This window comes from Microplitis mediator, chromosome 7 (assembly GCF_029852145.1).
Source record: "Microplitis mediator isolate UGA2020A chromosome 7, iyMicMedi2.1, whole genome shotgun sequence".
NCBI lineage: Eukaryota > Metazoa > Arthropoda > Insecta > Hymenoptera > Braconidae > Microplitis > Microplitis mediator.
This window is the reverse complement of record NC_079975.1, coordinates 4,426,859-4,445,033: the sequence shown is the minus strand read 5'-3', so window position 1 is coordinate 4,445,033 and position 18,175 is coordinate 4,426,859. Positions and strand designations below refer to the sequence as shown.

At 27.0% G+C, this 18,175-nt stretch overlaps 2 protein-coding genes across 2 annotated transcripts in view; both read right to left on the bottom strand.

Moving 5' to 3' along the window:
• Positions 1–2: 2 nt before the first annotated feature.
• LOC130671130 (RCC1 domain-containing protein 1-like) lies at positions 3–1,958 on the bottom strand. The gene is made up of 2 exons (XM_057474849.1): positions 1,837–1,958; positions 3–1,734 (listed from the first exon to the last, which is right to left on the bottom strand). The coding sequence occupies exon 2, from the start codon at positions 1,676–1,678 to the stop codon at positions 653–655; it is 1,026 nt and encodes a 341-aa protein (XP_057330832.1). The 5' UTR covers positions 1,679–1,734; positions 1,837–1,958; the 3' UTR covers positions 3–652.
• A 1,252-nt stretch (positions 1,959–3,210) lies between these two features.
• The window catches only part of LOC130671132 (syndecan-like), a 64,137-nt gene continuing 49,172 nt past the window's right edge, over positions 3,211–18,175 (bottom strand). Inside the window, exons 2-5 of the mRNA XM_057474851.1 lie at positions 10,802–10,991; positions 8,674–8,789; positions 8,400–8,595; positions 3,211–8,261 (exon numbers count right to left, since the gene is read on the bottom strand). Coding sequence (XP_057330834.1) covers positions 8,080–8,261; positions 8,400–8,595; positions 8,674–8,789; positions 10,802–10,991 — 684 coding nt within the window. The 3' untranslated portion in view covers positions 3,211–8,079. The remainder of the gene's footprint in view (positions 8,262–8,399; positions 8,596–8,673; positions 8,790–10,801; positions 10,992–18,175) is intronic.

The window sequence follows — 18,175 nt, the reverse complement described above, 5'->3', positions numbered from 1 at the left end:
ATCATTCATATAAAAAAAGTTGGAAAATCCAAAAGTGTACAACTCATTTGCTCATTCAAAAAGTGATTAATAGATAACGCTCCTATATGCAAAAAAATGGCAGCTAAATTTTTTCACGAATTGTCAGTTTTAAGTTTTTATTAATTATAATTAAAGTTGATGGCAACTTGCCGCCAACTTCTAAGAAAGTTGACATCTCAAAAGTTGCCTAATTTTCTTAGAAAGTTGGTGACAAGTTGCGGCAGTAGATTGCTGCCAATTTTATAGGAAATTTGGTAACAACTTGTAGTCAACTCTTACAAAAGCTGAGAGTTGTCAACAATTTGTCATTAAATTGGTCGCAACTAATTGACATCAACTTTCTGATCACAAAGTCTGGTTATCAGGCGGTTGTATATTTTTGAAATTATTGTATTTATCAACATCCGTACATATCGACAGATATCACAAACTTTTTTAAAAACAGTGACTTAAAATTGACTTCGTTTTATTCATTAATAAATTATCTTCCAAATGGTACAAATTTTGTTCTAGATCATATTTTAAGTGTACATATACTTTTTACATGAGTAAATCAGCTGGGACCAAATAAGAGTTAGCAGAACATCTACTTCGCAATTGAGTTGTGCAAAAAAATGTATCGCAATATAAATTATCTAACATTAATAATCGTACTCCATTCCCGGCATTTAACATAATTAATATTCTTACTATGAAGATTAACATTCAGCTTAACAAATTTATTTTTACTAGTCCCAGAAAATTGAGCAAGACCCAACTGTCCATATTTATTGGACCCACATCCCCAGAGCTGTCCGTCATCTGTCACACAAACGGTAAAATTATTTCCGCAATGAACGTCTCTGACTTTAATATCCTCAATTACTCTTTTATTATCGTCATCATAAAAGTCAACAATCGTAGGCACAGCGACGACTTTTTCTGAATTAATTAACCCAAGTTCTCCATTTGTATTCCATCCCCAAGTGTACAAGTCATTGTCTGAAGTAATGACAGCATTGTGCCACCCGCCAGCCGCGATTTTAATGACAATTAAACCAGTTAATGCTTCTATTAATGATGGCTCATCAGAATTTTCTAAATCGTCGTGTCCTAACTGCCCTCTACTACCGCCACCTGACGAGTAAACTTCTCCATTGTTTGTTAACATTAACGTATGTTCAAATCCGCACGCAATGTCTGTACATCTAGAACTTTTTTCGAAACTTGGAGGCATTTCGACCAGATTTGGAATATTGTAAACTCTACCGAAATTTGTCAAGGCCACGATGCTGTGATTCGCTTCGTCTATTTTAACAACAAACTCATCATTGGCAATAAAATTATCAACTTTTTTCCATTCGTTGCTGTACAATTTATATCGCCATATTTCTTTGTCTGTTGACATCAAAGTTATTGAAAATTTTCCGGCGATTCCGCTGATAAATTTCGTTGATGTCTGTCCTGGTATTGACAATTCTTTCAGATTGGCTTCGTTGGTTATATACTTTTCTGATAGAAATACTGTATTTTTTTTCCATATCAAAAAATAGTTCCATCCTATGGTTATGTCTGTGATGCCATCAATTGTTACTTTACTGAATTTGTCGACTACAGGGCTTTCATTGTGACTGGAAATAATACTGGGATTCACATTAAACCCGGCGTAATAAAACATGGTTAGGTTGGCGATATAAATATTTTTTATAACCTGTGTAGGCAAATTTTTATGGTCTGAAAAATAAAAAAGTAGACTTATAATTAACAATTTAGAGAAAAATAATTTTGTTACGGATTAGAAATAAGAATTAAATATAATTTTAATAAAAAACTTACTTTACTTTGACTAATTTTCTGACCATGTGATTGAAGGTTGTCTAATTTCACGTCAGAGGATTGATATATTTTTTTGGAGTTGCCAACTTTTAAGAAATTTAGTAGGTTACATTTTTTTGTGATGAAGAAAATAATTAATCTCACGCCGTAGATTTTTGTGTGAAGATTTTGAGAAATTTGAGACTAAAATGAATAATATAAAATATTTATCATAAAATTGATGAAAAATATATACATATATTTGAACCAGTAAGTAATCGATGTCACTTATCTACTTAAGTAAATAATTAATAAAATTAAATTTAAAAAAAATGCGCACTTAAAAAATATAAAAACTTATAAGTGCATTTTTTATAAATATTATTTTTTAAATTATTTACTCTATTTATAATTTCAAAATTGTTTTATATCTGCTACATTCACACTCGTGAAAAATGAAATTAAAAATACAACAATATTTTTGATTAAAAATTCAAATACATATCGTCAGACTGTGAACTGTAGAGTTGCTCCAACAAATCGGAGTAGGGTTAAAAAATTTTATGTAAGTACAGGTAATTTTTTCAAAATTTTCAGAGGGGATATAATGGACTATTTGCTATTTCTAAAACTAAGTCTTTATAGGGGTGGGTCATAGAAATAGGGTCAATAAATTCTACGCAAAATAAGACACTTTTTCAACTTTTGTAAAAGGGGTATGTGCTAAATAGTACTATTTGTATAGGGGATGTAAACGTAAGGGTTGTTTTAGGGGGTGGAGCTGCTAGATCATTATTTTTATTCCTAACTGTCCACTCAGTCATAATTTATACGCGATTTTTTATTTATCCTATCGTACTTTCGTGTTTTTACAGCCTAAGATAGTTTTTTTAAAAATTATTTAGATAATTTTGTTCGTTCAATGAAAGTTCGAAACTTCAGACCCATTGTAATTATTAATTTACAGACACCTGTAATACAAATCTGTAGCAAATTGAATGAGACTTAGTATTATGTTATGATATATTCAATTATTAATATAAATTATATGTATAGTTATGGGCGTATTCTGGCGCGCTAAATATTCAAGATCAAATTTTCTATAAATTTTGATAACTTCCATACTAGCGTTAAAAATTCACTCTCCCATACCACAAAAAATAGTAACAAACTTGATTGACTCTCCCTTGCCCTTAAATTTGTTACACAGATTAAGTACAGCCCTTAGTAAAAAATCTATATAAAACTAGTAGTACTCAAAGTCATTACTCTCTGTCATTTCACGCCAAGGATAAAAAAAAAACTATCAATAATTAATCTACACTAACTATCAATAATGTCGATATATATAAAAATTAAATAAACAATAAATTAAATAATAAAATACACGAGATGTTATTTTTTTATACATTACAGTGTTTATTTACAGAAAAGGAGCGACCACATACAATAATTGTTATTCATACTAATTCAATATAGTGCAATTATTATTTATTTTTTTTCCTCCTTCATTTAATCCTTTGTTAATCAATTAATCAATCAATCAATAATAATCATAACATGTTTAACGTACAAGCGTTCCACGAACGCAAAAGCATTTTTTTTTCGTAGTCTATATGAATTCATACTAAAAAAAAATTCATCTTAGATGAATTATATATTTTCCGTCCCCTAAAACATCTTATCGGCTTTCACTATTTTATTAATCCTTTGTTATACAAATATAATTAGATTTTAATCCTTTTCATTATTGTTAGTTCAACAACAACAAAAATTAATTGTTAATTTATAAAATATAATTATAATTATAATGATATTAGTTATGTTATGCAGTTACAATAAATCAATAGCTTCGTTAATAACAATAATAGTTAATAGTTGATAGTTTCAAATTATTAATAATTAAATTAATTAAAAAATGTTTTTTCTTTAGTATTCATTAATTTTTCTGTATTCATATTAATAAGTACACATATATGTATATATGTATTTATTTATTTGTTTGTTTGCTGGTATTTTTTTTTAAATATCTGGTGTGCGATTGAGATAAATATATACATATATATGTAATAAATTTATATGGAATAATACAGTACTTAGATAATTAATAAAAAAAATTTAATTAATATGATTAATTAATTTATTGTTAATCATTAATCATATTTAGCTCAAAATTATTTTTACTTACGGCATCGCAATTTTTTTTTTAATCTTTTTAGTTCTTTCATTAATTCAATAATAATAATAATAATAATAATAATATAAGTATTTAATGAATACATTTTCTCTTATAAAATATCATTTCATTACAATTATTTTTTATTTCTTCAAAAAGTAGACAAATGTTTTATATTTTATATTTTAAATCAGTTTTTTTATTCCAGTTTAATTTTATTTATAATGCGCGCCATTTTTCATAACCAGCAGATTTATTTATCATTTTTTTTTAAGCGCAACTGCTACCTAATTAATGAAATTTTCAAATAATTACAATTCTCTCCCCTTTTCAAAATAATTGTTCGTAAATAAAATTGACAAAATTTAATTTATTTTTAAAAAAGTTTGGTATTAAATATAAAAAATTGATATTTAATCTTAGAAATTCACTACATGATTCATTGATACTTTAATAAATAAAAAAAAAAAAAATTTATTTATTTAATGAGTTAATTTAATTTTTTTAAATTAATTGTCCAATAAATTTTCGTCATTCATTTTCGTTAATTAAAATTAATAACATATGTTGTAAATTTGTCATGGTTTAAAAAGTAATTAACTTAATTAAAATACAATTAATTGGAAAATTAATTACGCTGTTATAAATAAAATGAGTTACAATTTTAAAAAATTAAAAATAAATGCAACGTTATGGCGACATTAAAAATTTTATAAATCTTTTATTTTTTCTCTCAAAATGCTGGATAATCTTAATTAGTATGGCAGTTTTCGTATGATATTAACCGTTTTATTAATTTTCAACCATTCTATTAATTTAATAACTTTTATTTTATTGTTTATTCATTTTTATAATCCCGTCATAAATCTATTTTATTTATTTATATTTCAAATTTATTCTCTCTTTTATATATTGTTATGTATTTATATATGTATATACATATATTTTAATATGTATGTATTAAAGTAGTCCTTATTTTAATAATTTTTATTATTTTTATTCAAATCGGTATTTTAATGAACAAGTTTTTCAAATTTTATTCGTTAATTAAACAGAAAATTGACAATTTATTTAAAATAATTGAAAATTCAACTTCTTTTGAATTTAATTTATGTTTAATTAATGAATTGAACATTAATTTGTGTCAAAAATTAAAAGAAAACTTTGAAATTTATGAAAAAAATATGAAATTTATCGAGATAACCTTCAAATTGCGGCTGGTTGCCTCGTTAGCCTTCGGCTCATGAATAAAATTGAATAGAACCGAAGGATTTCAATGAAGAAAAAATTACTTTGACAATTAATGCTGCCGCATTAATTAAAATTAATTAACAATTTTATGAAATTGTAATTTAAATTACCAAAAATAAATGAATTGTTAATTTTCTGAGGTTAAAAAATAAAATTTTCTCGTTGATTAAAAACTAATTTAAATAAAAATGATAAATTATTAAAATAAGAAATACTCTAGTGTTAATATAAATTAATTATATCATTGAAATATTATAAATGTATCGATAATATCGATTTATTGATAATATATCTGCAATTGTAAGAAATTTTTCTCGAATTTACAAATAGCTGTTTAATTATTAGTTTACTTGATTGATTAAATATATTAAATCCTACATAATTATAATTATTATAATAATAGTAATAATTAATAATTAATAATAATTAGATATACAAAGTTTGAGAAAAGTAAAATGCCACGATGGACGCGTTTGCTTTTATTTATTTTATTATTTAATCATTCATCTTTTTTTTTTATTAACTAATTTATTATTTATATTTATTAATAATATATAGTATTTATAATTATATTTATATATATTTATATATAGTTATTAGTGAATTAATTTTATTGAAAAAAATTTTTTTGTTCATTTATTAATATTTTATTAATTAGTTGCCGGTTAATTGGACGATATATTAAATAATGACTAAGGAATGATTAATAATCGATTAAAAAAAAAATAAAAAAATAAACAGAGAAATTATTCGTAAGCGAAAGAAAAATGTATAATAATAATTAATGCATAATAAAAAAATAATGTATACAATATATTGTAATGTGAATAAATAATGCACTGGATTATTATAATAAATTATGGAATTACAAATTCCGGCTTAGATAATTTTTTATTAATTAATTTATTCATTAATTATATTTATAATTTATTTAATCGGCATGCTCCCTGTCATACTTCGTTCATGTCATACATTTTCTCTTACTACTGTTTCTTTAAATATAATAATATATGGCAAAAAATTTTATGTTTCAGTCAATCAAGACTTGTGTGCGCTACTTTTATTAACAAGGGGCACAATTGTGATTATTTACTTCTTTTTTTATTATTAATTAGTTATTTAATTTAATTTAATCGTTTTTTTTTTAAATATTTCATTTCTTCATTAATGCATCACAAAATTTTACAGTGATCCCTTTTATAATTTTATTTTTCAGTTATTAAGTTAATTATTTATTCAATAAATAAACAATTGTTTAAAAAAAAAATTGGTTTTCGAGGCAGATTAATTAATTTTTACATAAATTATAATAATACATTAATTTATGTATTGTTTTATTGTTAACATATCAGTTTCGAGTAACTTTGTTTCAAAACAAAGAACATACAAGAGTGAAATCGATGATTGTTTATTCGGTCAAATTTCTTAGGTTAAATTTTCTGATTGTTTATCTTGCGGCGATACAAATTTTTGTTCTGTAAGTAATTAGAGATTATGAAAGTAATCTCTATTTATATCAGAAATATATCAATTAATAGTTTGTTCAAAACTTTAATCCATAGTTCGATTCTAAAATATCTTTAGCAGAAAATTACCTACGAAACTTTGCATTGTTTCGAAAAATTCTGAGGTTAGCAAGAGAACAAACAATCGTATGGAATTAATTTATGCCCTGTAATTAATTGAATAAGTAGGCAATTATTAATGTACTTAATTAACCTCTCAAATCATTGAGTAATTTTATATTAATTTAAACAAGCGACTAATTAATAAAAACTGCATTGTTTCTATGTTGTTTCTTAGGTTAGCAATTGAAATTTTCCGCAATAAATGGAATATTTTAATGAGATTTGAAAGAAGTTTTGAATTAAATGAACATTAATTAATTAAAATATATAATTAACAAACAATTGTACATAAAAAATTTTTTAATCTGCCATTTAATAAAAAAAAATTGATGAATTAAAACCGTCTAATTTCATAATAATTGACACAAAAAAATTTGTATATATTCACGTTCGGTGAATTAAATAAATATAATTATAAATATGTAAATAATTTCATTCGATCATTTAATTTATATTACGTCATTCGAATTATTCAATAGAAAAAATTATGCCCATTAACAATAATTACGTACAAAAAAAAGTCGTTAAAAAAAAAAATTTCATGATTTACACAGAAACTTTTTACAAAAGATTCTGTCCTTAATAATTTCAAGTTCTCAGTCTCGAGAAAAAAAAAAATAAAAAAAGAAAAAAAAATTACAATTAATCAGAGATTCACGATTATTCATAATCTCTCAATACTATACACACACGCACACAATTAGCACATACACACACGTTACACACATGCATGAGCTTAAACTTTTTCTCACCATTTTACGTAAATGCATTTGGAATTTTTTTCTATATCGATCACGATGACGTCAACCAAAAAGGAACCATTAAACTTCAATCGTTTTTTGTATAAATAAAATAAAAAAAAAATATCGATCATTAATAATAATATTAATTAATAATTAATCGACAATAATCATAACTTAATAATCAGTAATTTTTTTAGTACAATTAATCATTAAATCCGCGAAATTAATTAATGGAAGATTAATAATAATATTCAAAGCGCGACATCAACAATAGTTTAAAAATTCCATCAGCAATTAATTATTTGTTCGACTCTTGTTAGTTTATTTTTACGTTTTTTTTTACTTTTTTTTTTTTACGCTTTTAAAATTTTTTTTTGTTATTTTTATTTATTTATTTTCTAATTATCGTATCGTCTCACTCGGTCAAACGGTTATCATTGTTCAAGTAGAGCTTGGCACGAGGATTTCAAGCGTAAAATTCACGATTGTGATGAGGCGCACCAGCTTTAGGATACGCCGCGGCTGCTGGTGATCTTCTTGGTTCATCTAGTGCATATGAACCCTCGTCTTTTTTACGCATTCTGTATACAATGAACATAACGACTAGTATTGCGCACACTAAGCCGAATACTGCGCCACCAATTACAGCTGAAAAATAAAAAAAAACAATAGTCATAATCAGTAATAATTAATTTACAATTTAGACATATTCAGATTACAGCTTAAGGCTAAAATGTAAATCATTGTGAGACAATGAAATTTAAATTAGTGTTGCGCAATAATTACCGGCAAGCACATTTGGCTGCGCGAAGAATGAACTAGTACGGTCTTCGTGTTTGGGATTCATTATTAACACTTCGTGTGTGTCTTCGGTATCTTCGTCTTGATCGGAATCTTCTTCACCGCCAACTGGTTCAACAACGTCCACGTCGTTATTATTATTATTATTACTTTCTTTGGGTTTCGGCGGTGCGAGATCCTTCTGAAATTTTAATTATTGTCATTACATTCAGTAAACAAGCTGAGTAATTTATGGTAATCGATTTAAATAATTACGTACCTCGGGAATTTGCTTAGGACTCTGTATGTCTTCGAAGTATTTCGTGGGATCTGATTTGTCTGATTTTTGTGTGTTGTCTAACTTATTACTATTGTCATGGTCTGGGAATAATACGCCTGAAAAAATAGTTTATATTATTAGTATGTAATATTTTATATTTGTAATTATGCTGTTATTTTTGGCAAGTGGCCCAATAGGGACGATAGCTAAAAAGGAAGAAAAATTAGACCAACTGGGGTTTGAGAGGTTACGACAGCTAAAAATATAATATGTGACACAGCTGGTAATAAAGATACCTATTTTTTAGAATTGTGACGTCCATAGTTGTGAAAAATAGTATATTTCATATCAAGAAAGGAAAGTAGAACATTCCGACCCATGTGTATAATTGCGTACCCGAGCCAAAGGCGAGGGTAGCAAACACACGGGGGGATTTCCTACTCTCCCTCGTGGTGTCTATATGATTTTTCACCAGATTTGCATCTAAAAGTTAAAATTTTTGCTTCTGTTTGTGGAAAAAATGAGGCATGCGCTAATTGTTATCATTTGTTTTCTTATAAAAGAAAAGAATGACTTTCTTCCCTTTATACTAAACAGGGCAGGAATTTAAACTTTCGGCGCAGGTATGGTGAAAAAATATTTTTTAATGATACCAGCATCGAAACTTGAAGTTTCGGTGTCTACAGCCTGTCGAAACAAACTAATTTCAGTCGCACGCCGCGGATGAATTTCAGCGAATGCGTAAATTGCGAATGCCGGCAGAAACAAACTTGTTTCGTCCCTGGGGAACAAACAAATAATGATTCTGTCTGCTGACTGAAGACATTCGCAATTTAAACTCTGATACTTGTTATTTGTTCAATTGTAATTTCAGACCATTAATTTTATTTACGTATCACAGTTCTGACTGTGATTGTTGTATAAAAATTAGTGTAAATAATAACTAGTATTTATAGTTTCTGCTCAATTATATATTGCAAATGACATTTTTATAATTGATGACACCATTGGTCGAAAATTAACTTGTTTCTGACTGGCTGCTGACACTGAAAATAAGTTCCAATGCAGTTCATCATGAAAAATATCGTGTGTAACTCAGGATGAAACGCGACTTCAAACTGCGAGTGATGTCAGCCAACTTCATTCTAGTCTAAAACCGCTTTGTTTCATCTCTTGTCACACAATATACTATTTAGTTGCATGCACTATAGTAGTGCGCAAAAAAATACCGAAGTAACTCAATGAGTCATTTTATGAAAAAATTTTTCCTCCCATATTTGCAAGCGTTTTTTATTGCCTGCCGTCTGTAGGAATTTAATTTAGAGTTTTTTACAAAAATTAATGTATATATCTAGTAAAATTCCGTAAAAAACTCGTTGTGTTGACCTCGCCTCCGGCTCAGTAGTCAATCGTCTACGGTATAAAATTTCTAGCAAATACTGAGAACACAACTGTGCAAAAATGATAAAAATATTAATAGTTTATCACTGAATGACAATTTTATTTTTCGTTAATTAAATTTTGAAATAATTATTAAGTCGTTAATGTAGACAAATATTCCCGCATATAAATATATCATGTAGTCAAATAATAAATACATATATCCCAGAGAATATGTCCATCAAAACCTATATTTGATCGTCATTGGATTTTACAAAGTGTCTATCTATATATTAACTTGTTTCACCTATATATATATAGATTTATTTTTTTATGTGAAAACAAAACAACAAAATGAATTTCCGATAACTGTGAGTTAGTATACAGGCCTACAGGACATAAAAGATAGAGAGATATTGATATGAAATATTGAATGCTGACATAGTGTGATTTATTTATTTTGATTTCCCGAAATAAAAAAAGAATATATGTTTATTTTTATCAATTTTATTTATTTTTTTTTCATATATATATTTACTGCCTGTTTATTAATCATCCATTAGTTTCATATATTTCTTTCCGTTATTTTTTTTTCTCGTTTCTATAAAACTAAGCGGTTAAATATTTACTGCTCTGCTCGATCTTAAGATCAAGTGTATTTTTAGATGTTTCTTTAATTGGTAATTGGAGTATAAATGTAAGATTAGATTAGGAAAGAGATTAAAAAGAAATTGATGACAATACGTACGTGCTTCACCATCACCGTCCTCGTCGTCCGGACCTAATCCACTTCCTGAAGCCTCTAAATCGTCTCTTACTTCACCTCCACCGCGGCCAGAACCTTCCAAGGCGTCCTGGTCGTCGAGGTAAAGATCGTCAGGGGATGAATTGTATGTTGTACTTCCTGCTATCGATCGTTCTTTTCCACTTGTGTCTTTCTGTAGATTAAAAAAAAGAAGAATTTATATTTTAATCCTTAATGTTTACGATTTTTTAAATAATAAATGACAAGGAAAAATTTCAGTTGTTATTTGAAAAATAAAAATTTAATTTTGAAATGAAATTTTGAAATAAAAAATGTATTTTATAGAGCTTTGAAGTTTCTATAAAATATTTTAAGACAAAGTAAGAACATGAGGATTAATAGTAATGAAATTTGAACAATAACATAAATATTAAAAATAAATTTCTAGGTCAAAAATATATGAGATTTGAATTTTTTTATTGCTTGACTAGCGAAGTTGCCAAGAGTGCTCTTATCCATATTGCTTTGTTTTCTATGTCACATATACTAAGGAATTACGCTGTGCAATATACACTTTCTACGATGTTTTCTAATATATATGTATTTATTAGATATATATATATCTAAGGTATACGAGCTTGGCATTGTGTTTTAACTCGGCGTGCCAATATCCCTTGTACCCTGACAAATTGCCATTTTTACACCCGTGTCGTAAAAAATAACATGAATCACCTATAAACCTTACGTTTACACTCGTTTCATTGTCATGTAATTTTTGTTTAAACTTTACACTCATTCATATTCATATGCATTTTTTTTTTATTTTTCAAAAAGACAATATTTTGGGTTCACTTTTAATGTTATGGGATTAAGAGACCATAAATTTCTTATGACAATGACTAAGTACAAGGAGAGAAATTTATGGTAACAATTAAAATATTTTATGGAAATGGTTCCCATAATGCATGGTAACTGGTTTTTTTTAAATGTTCATTATAAGAACGGCACCCATATATATTATAGTTATCATTACTAAAATATCATAGTAATCGTTACTATAATATTATGGTAGCCGTTACCATAAAATTATGGTAGTGGTTACTATAATATTATGGTAATGGTTAGCATATATTATGGTGATGATTACCATATATATAGCAATGGTTACCATATACATAGTAAAGCTTACCATATATTATGGTAATGATTACCATACATATAGTAATGGTTACCATATACATAGTAACCATTACCATATATTATGGTAATGATTACCATACATATATTAATGGTTACCATATACATAGTAAAGGTTACCATATATTATGGTAATGATTACCATACATATAGTAATGGTTACCATATACATAGTAACCATTACCATATATATGGTAACCATTACTATATATATGGTAACCATTACTATATGTATGGTAATCATTACCATAATATATGCTAACCATTACCTTAATATTATAGGAACCATTACTATACCATTACCATAGTATAATGGAAACGATTACTATAACACTATGGTAATCATTACTATAATTCTTTCACATGCGATATGGGAACTGTTACCATAATGATGGGAATTGTTCCCATAGTTATGAGAACTTTTCCCAGAAAGTATGGGCTTATATCCCATAATTCCAAGTAATCATTACCATAACGGTATGGGATATTTCATAAACGTACTAGAAACAGTGACCATAAATTTCTCTCCGTGTAGGTCATTTTTTTGATCCTTGTAGATCTTTATTATTTTACTTTACTTTAAATTAATTTTGATTGATTGTCCGAAATTTTTTTTTGAAAATAATCTATTATATGGAATGAGTAAAATATAATAATATTGAGTCCATATTTTCAAAAATTTAGACGTAATTCCATTATTTTTTAATTTTAATGACAAATTTTGTTCATTGTTTTAATGATACATTAGAAATTGTCTTCTAATTGGATTAAAATAACTTTCATACTTTTAATTACTCTGTTATAGTACACGGTAGGTCTTAAATATTGAATTAAACTTATATAATCTTGATGATCGTCTAGAAATTTTAAATTGCGCAATTAGGTTAATGGTAGGTGTTAATAGATTATGTGAACATAAACCGTATGCTAATGGCCTCAAGTAACATATGATAAAAAATGTTCTGTAAGACGCATACTAATTCACGAAACAATTTAAAAAAATTATCGTTTAACTGATCATAAATCGTAAAAAATAATTTAAATAAATCATCGCTACGCATTAAATTCACTGAAACGCAACCTCCAGAAAATTGTATAATTTATTTGTGTACTAAATTTCCTGTTTAAGAATTAATGGAGATTAGAATATTGCACATAGGGATCATTACATTTCTTATTATCATACACGCAGAGAATTTTACGGTATTTTTTGCATCAAAAATTTATAGAAAAATTATTATATGACCCATAGTAACATGAGGACAGTATGGAATTATTGTACAAATTACCGATACTGTAGAAATTTCAAAAATACATCGAACAGAATTTACAAGGTGCATTGTAATTTTGACAAAGCAATAGATAAAATTTATACCAACTGCATACTAAATATTCTAATTTAACCTAATAAATTTTACTATGCAGTTGGTATAAATTTTATCTGTTGCTTTGTCAAAATTACAATGCACCTTGTAAATTCTGTTCGATGTTTTTTAAAAATTTCTACAGTATCAGTAATTTGTACAATAATTCCATACTGTCCTCATGTTACTATGACTACACGGAAAAAAATGAACTATATAAATTGAGAATGACAAGTACACAGAAAAAACAGATATCTTGAGTCAAGAAAATATTTCTGAATACAAACGTTTTCGGGAACCAAGTCAAGATTTTCTTGAGCCAAGAGAATTCGTCTCGGTTGGAGATTTCTACTTTATCTAAGAAAATTTAGGTCTCCAAAAAAATTTTCTTGAATCCAGAATATTTACCTTCAGTCGAGAATTTTTTTTTGTGTGTAATGTAATGTAATGATAAAGTGATCAGTAAATGCTATCATTCTAAATAGTAATTTTTTCATTTATGATTAAAATGTGAATAATTACAGGATAGATTTGAAAATTTATTGTCTATGTAAGAAAAATTACTATTTGAGTTTAAAAAATTGTAACTGATACTAGAACATTGACGACACGTATTATAAAATTTACTATTTGAATGTTAAAATTCTCCATATTGACAACCGGGTTCCGGATTATAATTTCAAATAGTAATTTTTAAAGTTTTTTTTTTTTTTCCGTGTGACTATAGTAATTTTTCTGTAAATTTTTGATGCAAAAAATATCGTGAAATTCTTTGCGTGTATTAACAAATATAAAATTTGTACACCGGAAAAAGATTTTGTTGAAAATGACATAAATTTCGGGTTAATTTCGAAGTAACCGAAAATAACTTTTTTTATCCGTGATATTTTTAGTTAAAAAGTAAATCGATTTAAAATTTTAAAAATAATATTGTACGAGTTAACACAATAGAATATTGGCCATTTAACACGAATCGTTTTAAATTCAACTCAACTACGCAATATTTTTTCTGTGCATGAAAAATCGAAACAAAGTTATTTTTTGACAGTTTTTTTTCCATTTAATGCTGAACAAGTCTATAACAAATACAACTCACGTAATCAAATTTATTCACTTGTAATGTTAGTTTTTTAAATTGAAACAATAATAAACCAGCAGAAATATAAAACAATGACATTTATCACGAAATTTCATGATTATTGTAATTTTATTTCAAAGGAAAATCACTTTATTTTCATAAAAGATAAACGCGCTAGTAAATGAACGTCGTATTTCTTAATATTTTTCTATAAAAGGATGCAAAAAATTGTCAATCAGAAGCAACGAAGTATTTTTTTTTGTAACTATGATCAAAATCTAAATGATTTCGTTAAAAATTAAGTTCATTTACTGGAGATTACCCTAGTAATTTAAACTGATAGTCTATTGTAAATTAAAAGCAACACTTTTTGTAAAAAAAACTTACGTACTACAAAAAAATTCTATAGATAAATACCGTCAAAAAAATACTAATTTTGAATAATGAAAATTTATTTGCTAAAAAAAAATTTACGTCACTTTATTATTTTATTTTGTTACACGAAAATATTGATATTTGACCATCACACTCATGAAACGGGTTGTGATTAAAAATTAGCAATCCACAATTTTTCTAAATGCGCTTGCGTAAATATTGACCTATTAATATAAATATAAATAAATTATTTGATTTCAATTAACAAAAATTTTTCTAATATTTATTTTCTCGAGACTTTGTGTTAAAAATATTTTTGCAATGCATCAATCAAATTAAATGACAGTAATAAAAATAAGTAGCGAGTAGATTAAATAAAATAATAATAAAAGCAGACAATAAACTGAATAAAAATATTCACGTAATCAATGATATAATTTTACATTGAATTTAGAGGTCTCTTACCTCTGTCAACACATCTGGGATTCTGTTCTTTAGATGTTGAACAAGATAAATTTGATGTCAGGTTACATAAATTAACAAATAATACTAACTGATATGGGTAAAATTTAATTAGCTATTAGTGTGTTAATTATTTTGATGATTTAGGATAATAATAACTAAAAAAAATGACATAAATATCTTACAAGATGTTACGCGGTTTTAGGCCAAGGGGTAACTATACGAGACTAGTACACACTGTAACCGCGAGACAGCAGCACATTTGCTGAATTTTCCAACCCCTACTCTGTTTGTTTCATTCGTCCAGGAGCTCCTGCAGGGGCGTCGGAAATCCGGGCGCAACCTATTTATTTTTATTTTCATGCCAATCAATCTCAAAAAAAGGACGAGGAAAATTAGCAATTTAAAAATATTATTTCTATTGTTTCCAGCTTTTTCTTTCCCTTTACTTGCGCAAAGTAAATTTTCCTATCCGTTGTTTTAACCAAAATTTGCTTGTTCGCTATCCATTCTTGTGCAAAATTTGACTGCCTTAAAAAATAATTAATTGAGTGGTCAACTGCAGTAACAAATATAATAATTATTTAGACAGTAAATATGTATTTTCCCTTGGAGCTGAAATTAATATGCGATGAAATTATAAAAAAATTTATAGAGGAATAAATTTTAATAGATATTTGATTTTATTTGCTGAATTAATTGAACTAAAGTACTATCTAACAGTTTAGCACATGAAATCCTCTCATTTGAATAGAATCAGTCAATCGTAATTGATTTGAATCAAGAATCACTATCCGATTCACTACTTCCCTTTTCGCTAGTGTACATTTAAAATAGATTTTGGATAAAGCATATTTGGACTGTAAATTATATAACTGCCTGGCTTGTTAATGATTTTTATAAATTATTTTTAAATGATATTTTGTAGCTGAGTAATTTTAAAACTTGAAATTAATGTGTGCATAAAAAAATTTTATTTACTTAAGATCATTTAATATTTGATTTTAATTTAGATATTTTTTACACTGGAAATATGTTAAGACAAAACTCGGTTTGGTATTGAATCATTTCTTTAAAATTTAAATATTATAATACGGTCTGATTTTATTAGTATTACCCGGAATACATGAAACTATTGTAGAAAAAAAATTTATTTTTAGGAAAAGGAAGAAAATTTTTATCTGTTTCAATAAATTTTCAAATGGGTGACAGTAAAAATTTTTTTTATGTAAAAACTATTTTTTGTAACATATATTTGAAAGAATACTAGAAAATCATGTATCTGGAGATCGGAACGTTTTTCGCGCAACGAAAATAAAAAAAATTATGAAATTTTACTGCTTAGGGAAGTCTTCAGAGGTATTTGGAGGTAGCTGCAATTTCTGGCTTATATACTACACTGTAAAAAACCACCGGGGTAAGTCCAATGGGTGTAGGTCTTAAAATTGGCGGTGTTAAATTTCAACACCGAAAGCGGTGTGAAAATAACGCCGCCGCCGGTGTAAATATTCTAGACCGGTATTAAAATAACGCCGCTGCCGGTGTAGATACTCTTTACCGGTGTTAAAATATTTTACTTTGTGAATATTTTTACTTACTCGATCACTATACTTGTTAATAAATAAAATTCTTTATTAATTTTCATAAAGAACTGACATTTTTTGTGTTTTATAATCTTTAAAGTTAATACTCCAAGCGGACGCAATTTACCCCGCTTTTACACCGATTTTACTCCGCTTTTACACCGGTTACCTTGATTTAACACCGGTACTTTTAATACCGGTGAATTTCTCCTCTTACACCGGTGTAATTTTATTTTAACACCGGGTGGAGTTAAAATGAGTCCATTTTTAACACCGCTCTTTTTACAGTGTAGAGCCTACTCGAAACATTTGAGAAATCTAGATCCAGTTAATTTTTATGTTTTTTTATTTTCGTTCCGCAAAAAACGTTCCGATCTTCAGGTACATAGAAAATCGGAAATTAATTTGGTGTGATTACGGATTTTATTTAAATCCGAATTCACTTCGTGACTTGGAGTTACAGAGTTTTAGAAAAAAAACTCCGCATATGGAGTAAAGGGGCAATTTATTTTATTAGCAGAGTGATTTGGGTTTTATATAAATCCGCATTCACTCCGGATTTAATTCCTTCATTCCACAAATTTTTCCAGTGAATGAAACAGATTATTTTTTCATGAACTATTACCCAGACAAAGTTCTGAATCATTTAATAAAATATTTCATCCGACCTATGAAATTATTTGAAATTTTTTTAATCCATGGAAGTGCAAAAGGAACGTTCTATTCATTATCCATGTGCGAAGTACAGAAAATATAGCAAATCCTCTCACAGAAAATTCTGCAAAATGCCTCTAGATGGCACCTTAAAACAGATGTTTCGTATAAATGGTAAAATATATCTAATCACTCGAGTAGTGATATCGCATGCACATAAAATATATTTTATGCCGTGCGCAAAGATACAAGCTGTGCATAAAATAGATCAACTGTCAGTCACTGACTCACTATCTGATTAAACTTTTCATCAAACTGTCAAAGTCAATCAGTAATCTCAACAGTTTTAATTTTAAAACTGGTAACATTTAGCTGTAGATATGCTACGAGTCATTTTTTTCAGAGGACTATTGTATTGAATACAACCAGTAAAAAGTGAGTGTCGGCATACTTGTCTGCGATTCAAATGTCAATCTTCTCACCTCGTCTCATACTCATTTGTACTAGACGAATAAAATACTATTACCATACGTTAAAAAATAACCTACTGCAGTTCATATTTTACTAAAATATTAAAAGTTATGACGTTGTTGCGTATGTTAATTTCTGGTTCCAAACGTTAACATTTTTCGTTTGAATAATTTACTTGTTCCGTTAAATTTCA

Coding starts and splice junctions, on each gene's coding strand:
- LOC130671130 (XM_057474849.1), bottom strand. CDS start 1,678: ATGTTTTATTACGCCGGGTTTAATGTGAATCCCAGTATTATTTCCAGT.